Raw genomic sequence first — 21,408 nt, forward strand, 5'->3', positions numbered from 1 at the left:
AAATTTGCCGGGCATCGTGGCATGCTCCTGTAATCCCAGTTGCTCGGGAGGCTGAGGCAGGAGAATCGCCTGAACCCAGGAGGCAGAGGTTTCAGTGAGCTGATATCATGCCACTGTACTCCAGCCTAGGCAACAGAGTGAGATTCCATCTTAAAAAAAAAAAAAAAAAAAAAAAGTAGTGTTGTTTTGGGGAAATTTTATGACGCCACAGCAGGTGATGATTTCTGAAGTCTAGACTGTATTTTCCAACAGTCCTCAGGACACATGGACATGATACATATTTCTCTTACATGCACAGTGTATTTTTTTTTTTTTTTGAAAACATGCTGCATATATACAATAGCTATTTGGGTAGTAAACAGTTCTTTCCTATAGGTCTAATTTTGTAAAATAATCATATAATTTTAATATCATAGCATGTGATTTTTCAATGAATTTTGAATTAATAAATATATTTTAAAGTGTTATGGTCAGAATTATGATATCTAAACAGTTGAAATAGCTGTGAAATAATCTGACTCAGTATGGAAAAGAAATAACACTAATTATAACATTTGTGTCATATATTGCCCCCATTTAATTTCAGCTACGTTTACCATTAAGTTTTATTACTGGCTTATGAAAAAGCAAAAGGGAAAATATTAGCGCCAAATACATTTGAAATGTTAGACTGACTGGGAGGTAACTGACAATAAAATAGAAGGATGCAAAAAGTATATTAGGTGGTACTAAAATATGACAATCCTTTGATTGTGTTCATTTGATTACCTGCACCAGAACCATTTTTTTCTTTTTTCTGTAATAGCTATCAGAAAAAAAGTATGATTATAAAGGAGACAAATTTCATTAGGCAAATATTCTCTACATATTTTTTCTTTGGTCCAGTTAATAACAACTTAATACAATAACAACAAGTATAATATAATTTCATCCCCACATGGTCACATTTCAAGGCGTTCCTTCCAGGTGCCAGGCTGAGTCATTATCAGTAATATATAGGCTAAATCCAAATGGCAAAAAACATTCCAGAGAGAACGCTAACATGTATTCCTCTGGAAGTAAATGGATCAGGGTTATGGGTTTGTTTTTAGCCATTTTGGGAGTTAGAGATTCAAATTTAGCTAATTTGCTTTAAAAGTGCTGCGAACACAAAAATAAAACTTCTTTGCACTGGAGTCAAAGTTAACAAATATTTTCTCTCTCTTTTTTTTTTAAGCTAAAGAGTTTGTATTCATTCTTAGTTCTAAAATTTGTTCTACTAGAAACATACTTGTTTAAGTGGTTACAAGATCTCTAATTTTACATTTTAGTGTGATTATTCATTTTTAAAAATTGTTTTAAGGACATACATGTATAATTTAATAATAGATTAATTATAGAAGTAACAATTATTACCACTTTGTAAACTTGCTACCCTTTTTGATTAGAAGTAAAAATACAGATTTCCAACACAATCAGTATAATTTGGTTTATTTCTCTTTGACTCTATAAAAAAAAAAGAACTAGAAAAACTATTGTATTAACTGATTTCAAGTATAGAAGCCATCTTGAAAAAAAGACAGTTACTTGAGCTCTTGTATTTATCAGATGATGAAAAGTGCAGAGAAGAAACAATAAATCCAAATGTTCCTAGTCACTGTGTAAATCACATTTAAATTTGATGGGGTTTTCTAAGAATAACACTAAGTTTATAAGTATTAACAATCTTTTAAATCTGAAAAGTGTTTTATAAATATGGGTATTAGTTACTATTTGTTATATAAAGTATTGAATTATTAACTCTTTCTTTAAAACAGGACAGATGGCCTAATTAAATGACAAAAGAAAACATCTTTTTACATTTTCCCTCCCGATATTGTACATGTACAATATAAAGTACACATTCTGGAAGAAAAAAAGGAGTGAGAGGAAGAGCAAGTGAGGGGTGGGAAGAGGAGAAAGGGAGGGAGAAAATGAACTTTTTTTTTCCAGAAGCAACAAAGCAAATATGACTTGAAAATGTCTTCTTAGTAAGACAGCATGCAACTGTTTTAACATGCTTCTGGATATCAAAGTAACAACCTTATCAGGCAACAAAAAATGTGAAGGAGGAGCATGTATGGTTAAGGTTTTTAAAGGCATGCAGCAAATGGACAAAGCAATTAATATTTCATGCAGACTTTGGTGTAGTTACACATTCACATTAATATACATGCCATCATGTACAGCTGAACACTGTGCAACAATTTTAAATAAAAAATATAAACCTAGCCAAATGATATTTTGTTAACAGCAACTTTTCAAATAATATTAGAGAAGTAGTGTATATCAAATAACATCAATATATTATATTGTGCAATTTTGATCATATACAACCATATTCATACCAAACAGTTTGATTATCCTCAGAAACCAACAATGCAGCTTCTGTGTCATCAGGACAGAGGCATGCAGGAGTGACAAGATTGTTGCTATTTATAGAAAACTGCAGGTTACTGTTACTAGGGTTCTGATGATCAGAAAACTGTTCATTTTCTTTCTGTGCAGGTTTATCCAAAAAGGCAGAAGCCTGGTCAGTTATTCTGGTGACTGGCCTAGGAGGTAACCCACTTATGTTACTAACTAATTCTGTATTGAGGGATAAGAACGGCTGAGATGAATGGGCCACAGTAAATGGCCCTATGCTATCTTTTGCCAACATTCCGAATGCATCACTAGGCATCTTAATCGTGGCAAAAGTTTGGTTTAGAAAATGTGACCTTTCTGTTCTTGAATTTCTAGCCCGCACATATAGAGACTCAGGCATGTCTATAGCTAAATCATTTTGGGCACAAGAACCTATAGTATGTGTTGGGCTGTCAAGTATATCAGAGGACCACTGGTGTAAATGGTACTCACTAGATGCTGCAGTAGTGTTGCTGTCAGCAGCAGCTGGTGATGAATCAACTGATATAGGCAGTCTACTGTCCTTGGTCAAAAAATCATGGATGCTTGTCCTTCGTGTAGTTCCTTCGGCAGTTGAGATCACGCTGCTTGCACGAGGTAAAGTGGCATAAGGGTTACTATCTTTTGATTGTCGTGACAGAGAAGATTCTTTTACTAATTTTATCTTTCCTTGAGTGCCTGGTGTAGGTTTTCCTGCAGAACTAATGAAGTAGGTATCTTCAGTTTTTCGAGGACCAGGTCTCAAAAACTCAGGCTTAGTTGTCCATCTATCATAGAAGTCCCCTGGGGTTTTTCCACTTACTGACCTGGCCAGACCACAGCTAACTGGTTTGTCTTTTCCCAAAAAGTCAGAAGAGACAGACAGACTTTTCATTACTTCATCTAAAAGATTTTCTTGACTTGAGGACTTTATCTGTTTTAAAAAAAATTCAAAGCAGATTAGTGAATATAGTACCATGTTTTTACTTTCCTGATTTAGCAGACTGTACAATATATAATTGTGGGTATCTCTTAATACTCCTTAACTTAAAAAAAAAAAAGGCTCTGAAGTTCAATTATAGAAATTTAACTTGTGGTATTCATCTAAATTAAGGTCATCATAGATAAAACTAACCTGTATTGAGGTAAGCTTATTGCTTTCTTCCAAAAACTGTTGTAGAGTAACAACTTCACTTCCAGGGGAACCAGTTTTGATTTTGTGATGTCGACTCTCCAGTGTTTCAGATATTTTGTGTTGGAGCACTGGACTTGATCTGGTCTGTCTTTTCAAGTACTGGATTGGACTGCTACCACTGCTGGACCAAGCCTCATGGTCATGAAGCAGGCTAAATTCTCCACTGCTGTGGCTTTGTGGCCTGCTTTGGTTATTAACTGCACCTGCTTTTGGAGTAAATGGGGTGTTGAGATTTCAATAATAGAAATGAGATTAATACTTTATGAGTAATAACATTTGTTGACTGTGTCCTAATTATATGAACAGCCAAATTTACTTTCAAGCTTTATTTAGAAATGCTTAGTAAACAATGTCAATCTTTTATCAGTGTAACAATTGTCTGCCATAGCCTGCTTCCTTATTTTGTCAAACTGACAACTATTGTGAACTCCACAAGGGCAAAGATATGCTTTTACTACCACACACAGAGCCTAAACAGAGCCTCATAAAAAGCATTCAATACATTTGATGAGTAAATGAATGAATAAATAAATAAGTGAATAATACATTTTTTTTTAAAAGTTAGGTTCAAACAGTTATAAAATGCCTCACAGGCCAGGTGCAGTAGCTCATGCCTGTAATCCCAGCACTTTGGGAGGCTGAAGCAGGCAGATCACGAGGTCAGGAGCTGGAGACCAGCCTGGCCAATATGGTGAAACCCCGCCTCTACTAAAAATACAAAAAATTAGCCAGGTGTGGTGGTACACGCCTGTAGTCCCAGCTACTCAGGAGGCTGAGGCAGGAGAATCGCTTGATCCTGGAAGGCGGAGGTTGCAGTGAACAGAGATCGCACCACTGCACTCTGGCCTGAGACTGTCTCAAAAATAAAGAAATAAATAAAAGTAAATAAAATAAAATGCCTCACAATTTAGGATAAGAACATGATTAGATGAAATATATATATACACACACACACACACACACACACGCACACACACATTTTTTTTTTTTTTGAGATGGGATCTCACTCTGTTGCCCATGCTGGAATGCAGTGGCACGATCACAGGTCACTACAACCTCCGCCTCCTGGGTTCAAGTGATTTTCTTGCCTCTGCCTCCCAAGTGGCTGGGATTACAGGCATGCGCCACCATGCCTGGCTAATTTTTGTATTTTAGTAGAGACAGGGTTTCACCATGTTGGCCAGGTTGGTCTCTAACTCCTGACCTCAAGTGATCTGCCCACCTCGGCCTCCCAAAGTGCTGGGCTTACAGGCATGAGCCACCATACCTGGCTCATTAGGTGAATTTTATATTATTTCAGTATGTTAAGACCAGAAACTGTTCTAAATGCAGAAAATTCTAATTTAATTCTTTGCTTATCTAAGAAGTCCTCATTACTACTTGAAGGCTTCTCTGTTCATCCTACATGAATAACTTTAAACATTTAAAAAAATTTAAATAGCATACATATAAGAAAAGTTAAATAAAGACATGAAGCAATTACTTACAACATTTCAGTAAAAGTATAAAATCAAATATGTAGTGCTTTATTCTTTTTTAAAAGTCTTGATCATCTTGCTGTCCACTGTTGATATGGTACCTATATAACCTTAAAAGACTCAGTTGACATTAGCAACTATATAAAATGCAAATTAGCTAGTTCTAGAATAAAACTCCCTCAAATCTTGGTGTTCCTTAAGAGTACTGATTTGATCACTAACAAACTGTACATCAAAACAGAAAATGCAACTTTCCATGGTTTCCCAGTCACAGAGAGTAAAGTGGGCCACGAAAGAATTTGGCTCAAGTTATGTAATATTTTACAAAAGTAAGAGTTTCTTAAATTTTCAAATCAGAAAAAAAATCGTATTTTCAGACTACATTTTTCTACTGGATGTAAAAACATTTTTAATTAAATAATTTATTTCTTTTAAGGCTAGTCAAATGAAGTAGTGGGAGTGGGGAAGGAACAAATAAATCTGAAAAACATGATAAAAATTTTTTAAAAATCCCACCTCAAAATTAGGTATTTCAGATCACTGTACTAATGTCATAGCATTAACTGATAAAATAAAATTACAACTGAGACAAAATAATTTTATAATACAAAAAGGAACAAAACAAATGCATTCTTTGTAACCTGACAATTCTGGAGTACAGAGAATAACTATGATATGTTGGTTAAATAATTCAGAGGCTGGATGAGGTGACTCACTTGAGCTCAGGAGTTCGAGACAAGCCTGGGCAACATGTTAGAAACCCTGTCTCTAACAAAAATACAAAAAAACTAGCTGGGCATGGTAGCATGGGTCTCTGCAGTCCCAGTTACTCGGGAGGCTGAGGTGGTAGGATCGCTTGAGTCTGGGAGGTGGAAGTTGCAATGATTTGAGATAGTACCACTGCACTCTAAGCCTGGGTGACACAGTGAGAACCCATCTCAAAAAAGAAAAGAAAAGAAAACCTTCCAGGCCAGGCATGGTGGCTCACACCTGTAATCCCAGCGCTTTGGGAGGCCGAGGCAGGTGGATCACCTGAGGTCAGGAGTTCAAGACCAGCCTTGTCAGCATGGTGAAACCCTGTCTCCACTAAAAATACAAAAAATTAGCTGGCTGTGGTGGTGGTTGGCACCTATAGTTCCAGCCACTTGGGAGGCTGAGACAGGAGAATGGCGTGAACCCAGGAGGCGGAGGTTGCAGTGAGCGGAGATCACACCACTGCACTCCAGCCTAGGCGACACAGTAAGACTCCATCTCAAAACAAACAAACAACTTCCAGAATCTTAGTAGACAGAATATCTTTGAGGAAAAAGTTATCAGTCAAGGTTTCCAGACATTTACTTAAATACCTCACCTTGGAATGCATATGTAAACATTAAGAAAACAAATCTTGAAATAATTCCTTACATGAGCCAAATGCATTCATATAGTTCTTGTTTTATACACACACACACACACACACACACAAATAGTTGTTTCTCAAATTAAACACAAAATCCGTCCCTTATTTTGTGGATAAATTAAGTCAAACATATTTCTAAAATATGAGTAATGTGAGTTCAATGTCCATGCATCATAAGAAAATGAAGGACAATCATTTTCACGTCAAAGAAAAAATGTCAGTAAAATAAGGACCTATAGATAATTTTGAAGTATAAATATTACCATAAGACTTTTATCTGTGAAGATGAAAAACTGAAACTAAATAACTGCTCCTGTTTTTACATTTGTATACATTGAAATACATTTGTATTACAATGTGAAAAGTATAAAATGTTCCAAACAACTATGTTCCAAACATAGATGATTTGGATTTCATGCTTTACCCCAGAAACTTCATCCCATCTCCCACCTTTAAATACTGGAAATGGATGGAGTGCATTAATAAATTTACCTACAGCATACCTTTGACTTCATGTAGTGAAGCATTATTATTGCTATTGCTAGTGGATGTTCTGCCACTATCAAGGCTGGCTGGTCTTGAAGCTAAATGAAAAAACCAGGAGACGGTGTGATAAAACTTCTAGCTGATGATGCTGCTGATGAGCTTTTACATTCTGATTACAGAATGCTTTGAAGAAGCAATCATGCATACTTTCACAAGATGAGCATGCCCACAGATTAGAAAGCAAATTTCCAGATAGTTCATTGAGACATGTTAGAACAGGACACTTCTGAAACAATAGTTGAGATTCAAAGAGGAGGATAAAGTGCATACTTAGATTTGAAAATGAGTTCTAAATGGATATGCCAGGAGTGTTTTAGTTGAATAGAATGACATATCCCCCCAGATCCCCCAAAATGCTACTGATTGGGTCACTTACAAAAGATCAGACAAGGAACTCTGCACATTGCAGATATGTCAAGAAGAGGAGGAATACAAGCATCTATACAGTTAATGTCCTGTATTCCTATCTGTAACAAGGGAAACAACTGTATAGTTAACACTGCCCTATGCTAACTCTTAAAACCCTGCTTACATTAAAATTCCTTTAACATGTTATCCACTTATTGCTAATAGTTTGTAATCCCAGCTACTTGGGAGGCTGGGATTTTCCAGACAGAAATGGAAAAATCTGAAATACTCAACATTGCCCAAAAATTGGTTTCTTTTTGAGTCAGAGTCTCACTCTGTCACCCAGGCTGGAGTGCAATGGCACAATCTTGGCTCACTGCAACCTCTGCCTCCTGGGTTCAAGCAATTCTCCTGCCTCAGCCTCCCAAGTAGCTGGGATTACAGGTGCCTGCCACCACACCTTACTAATTTTTGTATTTGTAGTAGAGATGGGGTTTCTCCATGTTGGCCAGGCTGGTCTTGAACTCCTGACCTCAGGTGATCTGCATGCCTCTGCCTCCCAAAGTGCTGGGATTACAGGCATGAGCCACTGTCCCTGGCCCAAAAATTGGTTTCTTAAAGTTCATCCTTTAAAACAAATATTTTTAATATTTTAAACTAGTATTTTAAATTGGCATTTTAAACCAATGGCAAAATGTAACTCTTATAACTTTAACCTTATACAAAAATGGTAACAAAATTACCTTTGAAGACTGTGCAGGCATACTTTATAAATGACCTTGACTAAAATAGAGAATATTTAGATGAAGCAATTATCTTAAAAGAGGCAGAAGGGAGTATTAGGTTTGAAGAAATGGTAGAGGTAACTAAGAGATGCAGGATAGAGAAAACATGCTTGCTGGCAATGCCACATTCACCTATTAAGTGCAAGAGTCCTAGCATTCCCATTCTGTATTTAATGTGTACTCTCTAAATAAAGTTCATTATCTTACCATGAACTCTTGATCCCGTACTAGAATCATCACTAACACCTTGTGGACTTATGTCTTCAAAGGACGTAGTATCTATATAAAATAGCAAAATGGATATAAAGATATTTTTGCAATAAAAAACCATTATAAAATTTTATTTACACAGAATATGGAAATTGTTTTTCAATCATGTATAATACAGCTTGACTTAACGTATTTCATAGACTCAACCAGAAACTGGAACTAGGAATAAGAAAAATGGCAACTCTAATGAGAGTTGACTTGCCTAGGGAAAACACCAAAAGCAATGAAACAATCTCCCCTCTGACCCTGCAAAGCAAAACAAGAGCCTGGGTGGTTCTAGGTAGTTCTGTTGAAAGTTGTAGTGCTTTTAGTTTTTAGAAAACTAGCATTGCCTTCTTTTATCACTCTTTACCTGGTTTACTTCTCCTTTTCTTGTGAATTCATTAGCTGTTTATTATGAAAGGAGGCCTGGAAAAGATTTTAGTTATTTGTATAATGTTTAAAATTTTTAAAATGATTTGAAAGCTCCTCCAAATCCAATACAAATCATGTTTTGATAATTATTTCAGGTTGTTGCTTTTTTTAAAAAAGTACACAGGGAAAAGTCAAATTAAAATTCTTGTTGCCAACAGTGACACCACAGTGCAAATAGCAGACGGCCTATACCTTTATTATTAACCAACTGCTTGGATCTGAAGCCTGCAGAAGAGTTGACAGTTGAAAAGTTGATGGCTGTAGTAGAGAAGGCCATAGCTCCCAATTCTTTTCTCCTTTTACCCGTTGAAATATCATCAGGAACCTCCAAATTCTCAGTACTACCTGTCCACTGTCCTGCTAGGACCATGGACTGCACCAGGTCATTCATGGCTGGGATGCAAATGAAAGCAAATGAATCAGCATGGTTAATGTATTTGTTTGTATTTCTATTTTGTAGTATAAATACTGTGGTTTTTGTCTATGAATTAATGCAAATGGACATAAAAAATTATAACCAAATGTTCATTTAAATTATGACATGCATTCAGCTGAATGAAATGAGTAGGCCAAAGGCTGATAAATTTCAATAAATACTTTTATCCCACCTCCACCCCCTTTAAAAGACAGAGGAAAGGAATTTTACTAAGTACGACTGCCATGCTATTGCGCAGCAATGTGCTAAAACTTTAATTAGCAGCCTTCATAATGTGGTTTTGTGGTGACAAAAATGGAATAGATAAAGGTAAGATGAAGAGCAGTTCTTATATAGCATCATTATTGAAAATGAAAGTCCTTGGTCAGAGCAGGTTACTGAAGAAATTACTCATTTTATGACTCAATAAGTATACCATTCAATAAAAACCTGAAAGAGATGATATCCAAAGTGACAGACACTTAATGTGATTATGTAATTACCCATGCCACATAAAAAAAGAAAATCCAGAATATTATTATTTAAAGAATGACAAGCATTTTCAAGGGTTTTTGGCCATTTTATTTATTTAATTAATCTGGTTCATTAAAGGAAATTAATTTCTAATACTAAAAGTTTTGTTATATTCTCCTTAAGTAAACTTCTTTGGGAAAAAAAATCTCTATGGCATAAAGAGGGTTTTTTTCTGCCAATTTTTAGAAAGCACTGGAAATTTACGAGTAAGTTACATGTATGACTAGAAATATGCATGTATATGTATAAGTGGACATATACATAATACAAATTCAGTGCCACTTGAAAAAAAAATTCTTCCAGCTCCTTATATTAGAGGAAGACTGACCTCTGCAAAATAAGGAAATTGGCACAGTCCAGAGAAAGGTTAGTGAAAAATTAGTAATGAAAGCCAGTGTAGTCAGTTGAAAGAAGCTGAACTGTCATAAAGTCTTACACATGGAACGACGGTAGCAGGCCTTCATTTTGTCTTTATCCTTCGGTCTGTTCCTCAAAAAGGGCAGTCTTTTCAGTGCAACCACTTTAATGTCAGAGCATGAGGAAAAACAGAAACAGGGAAATGAAAGAAAAAAGGGAGAAGAACAGATGGGAGTTAAATGTTGAAATTAAGGACAGAAATGAATGTTTGAGTTTTAGCTATGTATGCTATATTAAGGCTATTATTCTCATGCTGCTGAGTGATAATGAAATATGAAATATGTACTCTGATATTTTAAAATACTTGGAAAAGCACTGAAGACAATGATGAGGAACATATACTTTTTTTTTTTTTTTTTTTTTTTGAGACGGAGTTTCACTCTTGTTGCCCAGGCTGGAGTGCAATGGCGCGATCTTGGCTCACCGCAACCTCCGCCTGCGATTCTCCTGCCTCAGCCTCCCTAGTAGCTGGAATTACAGGCATGCGCCACCATGCCCGGCTAATTTTGTATTTTTAGTAGAGACGGGGTTTCTCCATGTTGGTCAGGCTGGTCTCGAACTCCCGACCTCAGGTGATCCACCCACCTCTGCCTCCCAAAGTGCTGGGATTACAGGCGTGAGCCACCACGCCCAGCCTGAGGAACATATACTTTTAAAGTTTGGATTGGTTACAGTCCTATAAAAACAGGAACTGACTAGAATTATTTATGCAGGGATCAATTTTCCTAGTTAAGTTGTAAAGGTAAACCTTTAAAATGAAGGCTATTGGTGGTTCACAGAGTCTACATGATGAAAATGTACAAGGCTTTTGAAGTCTCTATTTTAGCTACTTTAACTTTTAAAACATTAGTTAAAATATTTATTTTGGAAAACAAAAATAACTTAGGAAAATGCACCTTCTACCACAGTATTTTATTATTATAAAGCAACAAAAATTAGGGTGCCCAGGAGATATTTAAAACAATCTTAAAAAACTTTAAGATTTCGAGGCATGGCGACTTCTGCCTGCAATCCCAGCATTTTGGGAGGCCAAAGCAGGAGGATCGCTTGAGCCTAGGAGTTCAAGACCAGCCTGGGCAACAGAGCGAGAACCCATCTCTACAAAAAATTAGCCATGTGGTGGTGAGCACCAGCTATTCTGGAGGGTGAGGCAGGAGGATCGCTTGAGCCCAGGAGTTCAAGGTTGTAGTGAGCTATGATCACGCCACTGCACTCCAGCCTGGGTGACAGAAGGAGACCCTCTCTCAAAACAAAACAAAACAAAAACACTCGAAAAAACCTTTCATTAGTTTATTACACCTTAATAAAGAAAATAAATTCCTTCTTGGTTTAAACTGGATTCTGATGCATTATTTAGCAGCACCACTGAAATAAACATTCTTTTGACCAAAGTATTTCTAAAGATTAAATAAACAATCACATTAAGTTCATTTTACAAAACATTGGTTGAGGGAAAGAGGGGAAAAAAAGAGTATTTAGATAGTAGAAATAAGCATTAGCAATAAGCTCCAATAAACCTAAAAAATAAGGAGGTACCCCAAAGCAAGAAAAAACGAGAGAAAAGTATAACATTTTTTAGATATTTTGAAGAGCTTTTGAAGGAATTTGATTTTGTGAATAAAAGGATTATCACTAAAATATAGGAGTCATTAGGACAAAAATAAAAACGTTCACTAGAGTCACTAACCATTCTTAAGTCACATTTTAGTAATATTTAACTATAAAAAATTATTGTATCTTTTTAGAAATGTAATTTAGGAATTAGGAAAAACAATTTGCATAAAGACCTAAAAACATATTATACACTGTTAACTATAAAAAATGATTGTATCTTTTTAGAAATGTAATTTAGGAATTAGGAAAAACAATTTGCATAAAGACCTAAAAACATATTATACACTGTCTATTTAATAACTACATTCTTTCTCAGTGTTTGCTGTCATCGTGTAAATAATCAAAGTTCTTTTGACAAACTGACAAGTATCATTCATTAAAGAGAGTGCAATGGACATATAGCTCTTTAACCTGTTTCATTGCTATTAGGAGCAGTCATGATTCACTTAAGCTTTTAGTTTGACCTATTTCTTTTCAAGCTTAGTAAACACAGCTGTTTTCAATGATTAAAAAGAAATGAACTGAAAGCAATATAAAAATGGACACTTAGATAAAACAAAGCTGAGTGGTTGCAGCATGCATATGTTGTCTTGTTTACTTTTAAATTATTTCTTTTTCTGTTTTTAATTTTTTTTCTAAGGACTGCTTTACTGACAGATACTCTTCCAAAATGAACAGTATAAAAGGAGTTTTATATTTGTCAGGAAGAAATGATTCTTCTTATAGTAATGAGTTTGTACATATACAATGTTCATTTCCCAAAGCATACTGAAATTAAGGGAACATTAGTATTTGTTGGGTTTTGGGTTTATTTTAAAAATTCTAAAACTGAACAATTGTAGGAAAGGAGAATATCACTTCCTTCTGATTCTTATTCTGGATGTTTCAGCAGAGAATATGAAATGATGACAGATTTATACTTAAAACAGACAAGATGACTTCAAAAAAGACTTTTGTGCCTTTCTTGTGTATGCTTATATCTGAACTGACATTTCTTTTCTTTAAAGCCAGGCACAGTGGTTCATGCCTGTAATCCCAGCACTTTGGGAGACCAAGGCTGGAGGTTCGCTTGAGGCCAGGAGTTTGAGACCAGTCTGGGCATAATAAGTGAGACCCTGTCTCAAAAAAACAATTAAATAAAACAACAATTGCCAGTGCAGTGCTGTTTTCCTGTAGTCCCAGCTATTTGGGAGGATGATGCTGAAGCAAGAGGATCCCCTGAATCCAGAAGTTCAAGACTGCGGTGAGCTATCATTACACCACTGCACTCCACCTTGCGCAACAGAGTAAGACCCCATCTCTTAAAAAAAAATCTTCCTTAAAAAAAAAAAAATAAGTATACCTATTACCATTTCTTTTTTTTTGAGATGGAGTCTCGCTCCTGTCGTGCAGGCTGGAGTGCAGTGGCACAGGGTTGGGGGTGCAGTGGCACGATCTTGGCTCACTGCAACCTCCACCTCCTGGGTTCAAGCGATTCTTTTGCCTCAGCCTCCTGAGTAGCTGGGACTACAGGAGCACACCACAATGCCTAGCTAATTTTTGTATTTTTAGTAGAGGTGGGGTTTTACCATGTTGGCCAGGATGGTCTCGATCTCTTGACCTCGTAATCTGCCCGCCTCAACCTCCCAAAGTGCTGGAATTACAGGCATGAGCCATCACGCCCGGCCCCATTTCTTATTAAGTAAGATGTCAGATATTTTATATCCAAAAATAACAGATAAAATTAACTTATCTGCCACCTTTTAAAGAAAACTTGATCTCTCTAAAACAGTGATTACTTGGAGGATTTATGTAGATTTACTTGGTGGACAAAACCAGACAGCAAAAGACCCAGGGTAACCATAATTTTATGTGGGGATATAGAATTATAAAACTGCTTTCTTGAGACATATATGTGTGTATATATACACACACATACACACATACACATATGTATATATACATACACATATATGTACATATATATACGTGTGTGTGTTTATATATAGACACACATACACACAAATGTACATGTGTATGACTTTTTCTGTTGCTTACCTATGGATTCTACTTTTTAGACTGCTATACTTGCATTCTGAAATATATCCCATAATTTTATTTTATTTTTTTGAGAGGAAGTCTCGCTCTGTCACTCAGGCTGGAGTGCGGTGGTGCAATATTGGCTTACTGCAATCTTCACCTCCCAGGTTCAAGCGATTCTCCTGCCTCAGCCTCCTGAGTAGCTGGTGCACGCCACCATGCCAGACTAATTTTGGATTTTTAGAAGAGAGGAGGTTGTCACCATGTTCGCCAGACTGGTCCTCAACTCCTGACCTCAAGTGATCTACCTGCCTCAGCCTCCCAAAGTGCTGGGATTACAGGCGTGAGTCATTGCGCCCGTCCTATAGCCCATAATTAATGCCTAATATGCTATACCCTAAAATACTATGTTTTCAGAGATAATTCACCTGAAGCCAAAACACTGTGAATAGTTTTTTGAGTGTTTTGAGAACTGCCCATTTGGAGAGTCTACCTCTGGGAGAAGCAGCAGTTGCATTTACCTGCTATTTCAAAAGAATGGAGAGTGTGTGTGTGTGTGTGTTCAATTAGTGACATTGGCGATAGTGTGAGAGGATTAAAAGTATCCTGTTCACATATTTTGTAAGAACTTTGATAGTAGTCAACTTCTTAAGACATCTTTAAAAAAATTTTCTCATTTTCTTGGAATATACTTCCAAAGCTTTTACTTTGCTTTTACTGTTTAAGCATACTAGTAATGAAATTAAAAGGTTGTAATTGTATAGCGCATATTATAATGTGGTACTTCTACATTTGTTTTTTTTTTGTTTGTTTGTTTGTTTTTTGTTTTTTTTTTTTTTTGAGATGGAGTCTCGCTCTGTCGCCCAGGCTGGAGTGCAGTGGCCGGATCTCAGCTCACTGCAAGCTCCGCCTCCCGGGTTCACGCCATTCTCCTGCCTCAGCCTCCTAAGTAGCTGGGACTACAGGCGCCCGCCACCTCGCCCGGCTAGTTTTTTGTATTTTTTAGTGGAGACGGGGTTTCACCATGTTAGCCCATGTTGGGATGGTCTCGATCTCCTGACCTCGTGATCTGCCCGTCTCGGCCTCCCAAAGTGCTGGGATTACAGGCTTGAGCCACCGCGCCCGGCCTACATTTGTAATAAAAAATTACATCACAAGTTTATATACAAATGTTTATCTCTTCAACTATTTTTTTTTTTTTTTTTTTGAGACAGAGTTTCACTCTTGTTGCCCAGGCTGGAATGCAATGGCACAATCTCAGCCTCAGTCTCCGCCTCCTGGGTTCAAACGATTCTCCTAACTCAGCCTCCCGAGTAGCTGGGATTACAGGCATGCGCCACCACGCCCGACTAATTTTGCATTTTTAGTAGAGACAGGTTTCTCCATGTTGGTCAGGCTGGTCTCCAACTCTGACCTCAGGTGATTCGCCCACCTCGGCCACCCAAAGTGCTGGGATTACAGGTATGAGCCACTGTGCCCGGCCTAATTTTTTTAAATAATAGAGACAGTGTCTCACTATGTTGCCCAGGCTGGTCTTGAACTCCTGGCCTCATGTGATCCTCCTGCGTTGGCCTCCCAAAGTGCTGGGATTACGTGCGTGAGCCACTGTGACTGGCCCCCACGTCTCTATTTTATTTTTATTTTGAGATGGAGTCTTGCTCTGTCACCCAGGCTGGAGTGCAGTGTGCAATCTTGACCCACTGCAACCTTCACCTCCCAGGTTCAAGTGATTCTCCTGCTTCAACCTCCTGAGTAGCTGGGATTATAGGTGCAGAACACCACACCAGGCTAATTTTGTATTTTCTTTCCTTTTTTTATTTTGTTTTTGAGACGGAGTTTCGCTCTTGTTGCCCAGGCTGGAGTGCAATGGTGCAATCTCGGCCTCAGCCTCCCAAGTAGCTGGGATTACAGGCATAAGCCACCACGCCTGGCTAATTTTGTATTTTTAGTAGAGATGGGGTTTCTCCATGTTGGTTAGGCTGGTCTCGAACTCCCGACCTCAGGTGATCCACCCACCTTAGCCCCCCAAAGTGCTGGGATTACAGGTGTGAGCCACCGTGCCCGCCAGCACCTCTCTATTTTAGTAGATCCCTTACCAAGCAATCCTTCAATAATTTTCTTAATCTTCTGTAATTTCTAAATCATTGAATAACACCCCTTCAAATTCATACCTATTTTTCTTTGCTTCCCCAAATGTAACTGTGTTCCAATGTGACACCATCAAAGTATACGAGCAGAAACTTCATTATAAAATGCCTTATTATTCTGATTAAGTTATACATAATTATGAAAATGACATCTCATATTTCTCACTTGCTCCTTGCAACTGTTCTGTGAAGTATGAAGCAAAGGTAAAAGGCTTGCCCATATTAACAGAAATAGCAAGTGGCAGAGGTATTCCAGCTCTTATTTCAACTTTCTTTCTGCAATATTTTACCCCTCTGGCCAAATGATAGTATATCTGTGTATGATTTACCTCAGAAAATTGTGTGGCTGTATAATAATGCAGTACACAATTAATTTTATAATATGAAATTAAAAATAAATGCCACTCATCCGACTATTCCCCCAAAGGACTATTGAAGTTTTAAAAAATCTTTAGAAAGGATTCTAAATCAATACCATGTTTAAAGAGTTTAAGCACTCACTGCTGCTTTTCTTGGTCCCCAAGGTCTGGCCATCTTCTAAAGAGTTTGAACCTACTGAAGAACTATCTTGACTGTCTTGATGAGGGAGCTGAAGAAATCCTTCACTGGAGTCTGAGCGGGTAGGTGTTAATGTTAGAGATTTCTGGCGTTCCCGATTAATATCTTTCTTAGACTTTATCAATTTTCTCATTTTTAGAGTAATCCAGTTGCCTCTCCTAACAGAATTTTAAAAATTGTTATCAGTTTAAAATTCAACATACAAATCCTTCACAAAATTAGAAGTCATCACAATATTAGAAATAACGTACAGTTTTTTTTCAAAACAAGAATTCATAAAATTTGGTTAATGGTACCTTCTAGGAGGAGATGGGTCATAAAATTTGTATTGATCCATAATTTTCTCTTCTAATTTCTCCTTCTGACGTCTTAATTCATTTAACTTATCACTATAAAAATAAAAATTACCTTTTAGGACAGGCATCATATTTTGTAAAGCTATGAATATTAAATTATTTTGTGACTGTGATCTAACTTCTCCCCAAAACATAAAAAAAACAGATACCATGGTTGGCAACTAAGATTTTATCAGGTAGTTAACAATGGGAATTTTTCCATGTTTCTCCTTTTTCAAAAATTTACAACTTCTTTTTTCCTTTTTGGAAGAAAGGTGATCTATTACAATTTATATTAGCAAAAAATAAAAATATTTGGATAGTTTGCTTATAATTATAGATATAATGACTAATCCTGCAAACACATGTTCATGCAAATAGATTTTTTTCTTTTCGGCAGAATTACTTAGGCTTGATTTACTTGTAGAGAATCATTTCCTGACTCCAGCAATGCATGAGCCATCACATCCTAGTCTCATTTTTATATTCTCAGTAGTATTTACTATATAAACATCAAAGATCACCAAAATAATGTCTCTAAGAAAACCCCACAATGCTAAAGAATACTATTTACTTAAGAAACATTAGTGATCATTTACAATGAGGAAGGCATGAGGTATATATGAAGATGAATAATAAATAGCTTTGTTTATAATATAGGAGAAAGAAGATATATCCATAAATATAACATATATCGTTTGTATGTATACATATATATATATACACACACACACACACAAATATATATATATAAAATGACTATATAATCCAAGGAAGTAGCAGTACCAAAATAAAATACTGTGCAAGTACAACAGGAAGGTAAATATATCCATCTTAGATCATGAAATAAATCCCCATGAAGAAAAAGGCCATTATTAGATAGGCTGAAAAGGAAAGATAAGAATGCTAAATTATATGTTGGTGTAGTGTAGGAAGTTAAAAAAATGCTAAGTTATGTTTAGCTTGAACGTTATAGGCTGAGACGAAGTAGTGAGGGAGAGTTTTGGTTTTAGATTCTGCTCAGTAGGAAATCAGAAGTATTCCAAGTTTCATTACAAAGTGGTAAGAAATCTTTGTTTAAAGTACTTTAACCCAATGATGGAATAGGATATATCAGAAAGATTGGAGATAAGGCAGGGCGCAGTGGCTCAGGCCTATAATTCCAGTGCTTTGGGAGGTGGAGGCAGGTGGATCACTTGAGCTCAGGAGTTTGAGACTAGCCTGGCCAATGTGGCAAAACCCTGTTTTTACAAAAAATACAAAAATTAGCAGTGTGCGGCAGCGTTTGCCTGTAGTCCCAGCTACTCGGGACGCTGAGGCAGGAGAATCGCCTGAACTCGGGAGGGGGAGTTTGCAGTGAGCTGAGATTGCGCTACTGCACTCCAGCCTGGCTGACAGAGCAAGACCGGGAAAAAAAAAAAAAAAAAGGACTGGAGATAAGAAAACATTCAGGAGGCGGCCGGGCGCGGTGGCTCAAGCCTGTAATCCCAGCACTTTGGGAGGCCGAGACGGGCGAATCACAAGGTCAGGAGATCGAGACCATCCTGGCTAACCCGGTGAAACCCTGTCTCTACTAAAAAGTACAAAAAACCAGCCGGGCGAGGTGGCGGGCGCCTGTAGTCCCAGCTACTCGGGAGGCTGAGGCAGGAGAATGGTGTAAACCCGGGAGGCGGAGCTTGCAGTGAGCCGAGATCCGGCCACTGCACTCCAACCTGGGCAACAGAGCGAGACTCCGTCTCAAAAAAAAAAAAAAAAAAAAGAAAACATTCAGGAAGCTAATGGAGCTAATGGGGTAGTCTATTTGAGAGGGAAGGCTGAATTACAGTGGTGGAGACTAGGAGGAACTAACTCGAGAGATTCTGTAGAAGATGCCTTGTGAACAGATATTGCCAACAGTTATACCACGGCACAAACAGCACACAGCCTACATTTATTATTCACCAACTGCTTGGATCTGAGGCCCGCAGAAGAGTTGACGTTTGAAAAGTTGTAAACAAGGCCATAGTTCCCAGTTGGTTTTTCCTTTTACTGGTTGAAATATCATTAAGAACCTCCAAAATCTCAGTACTACCTGTCCACTGCCATCCTGCTAGGACCATATGACAGAGGCATTTAGCTAGAAATGTCTGACATGCAAGATGGGTATTTGTAATTTAAATTCAGTAAGTCATAATAGATAAAAATCTTTGGAAGTCAACTATTTAGACACAAGCACTTTCACCTGGAAATGTATTAGTCACCAACGGTCAGAATAGTTAAGACAACAAAGCTTTGGATAATGCCTCTGCTTAAGGGACAGGAGACTCAAATGTCAAAAGTTTTATATATACTCAAAGCTTCTTAACCTAAAACAAGGCTTCTTTTGAAAGCAAGTAAAGGAATATATACCCCAGAAAGGACTAAAAGGACTAAAGGTGGAGCCCAAGGTGTCCAGCCACAAATGTGAAATTTCTTTGAGGTTTTACATTTACTTTGAAAGTTTACACAATTTCTGCCTTTGTTCCATGATACACCTGTGTATTAATAAAGAAATAATGTTCCCTGCCTGAAATTTTTTGGTAAGACTGGTGCTTCAGAAAAATGTATGATGTATCCTGGTTTCACATGTGCCCTGGCTATTTATGTACATCAAGTCTGAAAGGCACAGACATACTACTTCATGTACTCCTTGAATAATCTGGAAAGTAAGTGTCATCTCTATTTTAGAGAAGAAACTAATGATCAAAGAAATGAAGTGACTTCTCTATGGTCACATAGCTAGTGAGTGGATGAATTGGGACATGAATTAGAAGCTGTCTGATTTCAACATCTGTGTTATTTCTATTATACTGTGGTGCTTCTCATTTGTGGGGCAAAGAGATCTATTGAGTAAAGATGAATCATCGTGTGGTAATACAAAGACTACCCACTGGGCCGCACAGGCCCAAATCTGAGTGTTAATAGATTGTTTAATTCTCTGGAGACACAATTTACCAATAATTAAGCCTTGCCAATTCTCTTTCACACGTCTTGCAGCCTGATCTCAACTCCTTTGTATGGCATAGAACAACCTTTGTAAACTGGGTCCTGACTGTTTAGCCACTTCTCTATTGCACCACTCCTTTCCTCAGTTTTGCTCCAGAAAGAACAATTAATTTTTAGGTCCTATACCACACCACAACATACTTTCATCACACCTCCATGTCTTTGTATTGCAGCTCTCCTGGGCTGGTATGCCTCCTCAAGCAAACTCCTATTGAATCCGTAAGTCTCTGCTCAAGTCTCATCTTTGGAAAGTTCACCTTGCCTCTCCCAGACTAAGATACTCCTGCCCCTATATGTGCTGTTTCTATGGCCTCCTACATATACTTCCATTATAGAATTACTGTATTTAAATGTTTATTTGTATTTCTCACTTTATATTACTAATTTCTTAAGAGCAAGATTCATGTGTTTTCATGATAGTATTTCTGATTATTAGGAGAGTGCCTGGAATATAAGCACTCAAAAATATTTGTTGAAATAATAATGTTGAAAATCAATAAAAATTAGCATGAATTTTCTCTGCCACTGGGTATGGCAATGATAAAATCATGAGTAACATATTTCAGAGTGCAAAATTATTTGGTACCTACATGTACTGTCTTTGTTCAACATGAAAAAGATCCTTGCTTTCCATATTCTGCTCCAAAAGTGTTCTGTTCTGTAGCATTAATGTCTGAATTTGATCTAGTAGATGTCGATTTTCTTCTTCTAAATTTCCTTTAAGTTGGCTTAGCAACTGTTTAAACACAAACATTTTTTTAAAAAAACATTTACGTTTAACATAAATCAACTGAAAAATATGAAGTACTACACAAAGATTTAAGTGTTCCACTGTTTGAACAATTAGATGATTATACTTTTATCAGAGCATGATTATTTTAGTGACAATGATACCTACAGCACTGGGTTACATGATATATATGTGTGTGTGTGTGTATATATACACATACGTACATACGTATATACGTACACATGTGTATATATACATACACACACACACACACACACACATATATTCTTAATTCTCACAAACACTGGGTCTAATATATAATAAATTATCTAACTCCCCAGACACTGCTTTCTGTCTTTAAAATGGTTTAACTTACAGTCCAAAAGCTAGATTCAAATATCTAATATTTTATTTCTATGAAATGTTAGACAAGTTAGTTCTCAGATCTATGAAATGAGGATAGCTCCCACGCAACAAGACTGTTGCAAGGATTAATTAATATATGTAAAGTATCTAGTAGCATGTGTATAGCACACACTAAGTACTTAGTATGTCTCACAATTTCCCCATCTACTGTTTTCTTTCTTGTGAGATAGAATTTCGCTCTTGTTGCCCAGGCTAGAGTGCAATAGCCCGATCTCGGCTCACTGCAACCTCCGCCTCCTGGTTTCAAGCTATTCTGTCTCACCTTCCCGAGTACCTGGGATTACAGGCATGTGCCACAATGCCCAGCTAGTTTTGTACTTTCAGTAGAGATACGGTTTCTCCATGTTGGTC

General features: G+C 37.1%; 2 protein-coding genes across 17 annotated transcripts in view; one reads left to right on the top strand and one right to left on the bottom strand.

Moving 5' to 3' along the window:
- The window catches only part of LOC101025789 (putative prolyl-tRNA synthetase associated domain-containing protein 1), a 149,292-nt gene that overhangs the window by 10,638 nt on the left and 117,246 nt on the right, over positions 1-21,408 (top strand). For 2 of the 4 annotated variants that reach the window (XR_004178258.1, XR_004178257.1), the window contains exons 2-3: positions 16,509-16,604; positions 20,075-20,120. The gene's annotated coding sequence lies outside the window, so the exon portion shown is untranslated. Of the gene's footprint in view, positions 1-13,392; positions 14,181-16,508; positions 16,605-20,074; positions 20,458-21,408 lie in introns of those variants that run through there. The other 2 variants (XR_002516645.2, XR_004178256.1) reach the window with 2 other exon arrangements.
- The window catches only part of CCDC88A (coiled-coil domain containing 88A), a 130,819-nt gene that overhangs the window by 4,571 nt on the left and 104,840 nt on the right, over positions 1-21,408 (bottom strand). For 3 of the 13 annotated variants that reach the window (XM_031655170.1, XM_031655169.1, XM_031655168.1), the window contains exons 23-31: positions 20,492-20,637; positions 16,839-16,931; positions 16,486-16,700; positions 10,224-10,307; positions 9,031-9,231; positions 8,362-8,433; positions 6,979-7,059; positions 3,539-3,804; positions 2,878-3,337 (exon numbers count right to left, since the gene is read on the bottom strand). In XM_031655170.1, the coding sequence (XP_031511030.1) occupies positions 2,878-3,337; positions 3,539-3,804; positions 6,979-7,059; positions 8,362-8,433; positions 9,031-9,231; positions 10,224-10,307; positions 16,486-16,700; positions 16,839-16,931; positions 20,492-20,637 (1,618 nt within the window). Of the gene's footprint in view, positions 1-1,453; positions 3,338-3,538; positions 3,805-5,085; positions 5,187-6,978; positions 7,060-8,361; positions 8,434-9,030; positions 9,232-10,223; positions 10,308-16,485; positions 16,701-16,838; positions 16,932-20,491; positions 20,638-21,408 lie in introns of those variants that run through there. The other 10 variants (XM_031655177.1, XM_031655175.1, XM_031655167.1 and 7 more) reach the window with 7 other exon arrangements.

This window comes from Papio anubis, chromosome 14 (genome assembly GCF_008728515.1).
Source record: "Papio anubis isolate 15944 chromosome 14, Panubis1.0, whole genome shotgun sequence".
Classification (NCBI taxonomy): Eukaryota; Metazoa; Chordata; class Mammalia; order Primates; family Cercopithecidae; genus Papio; species Papio anubis.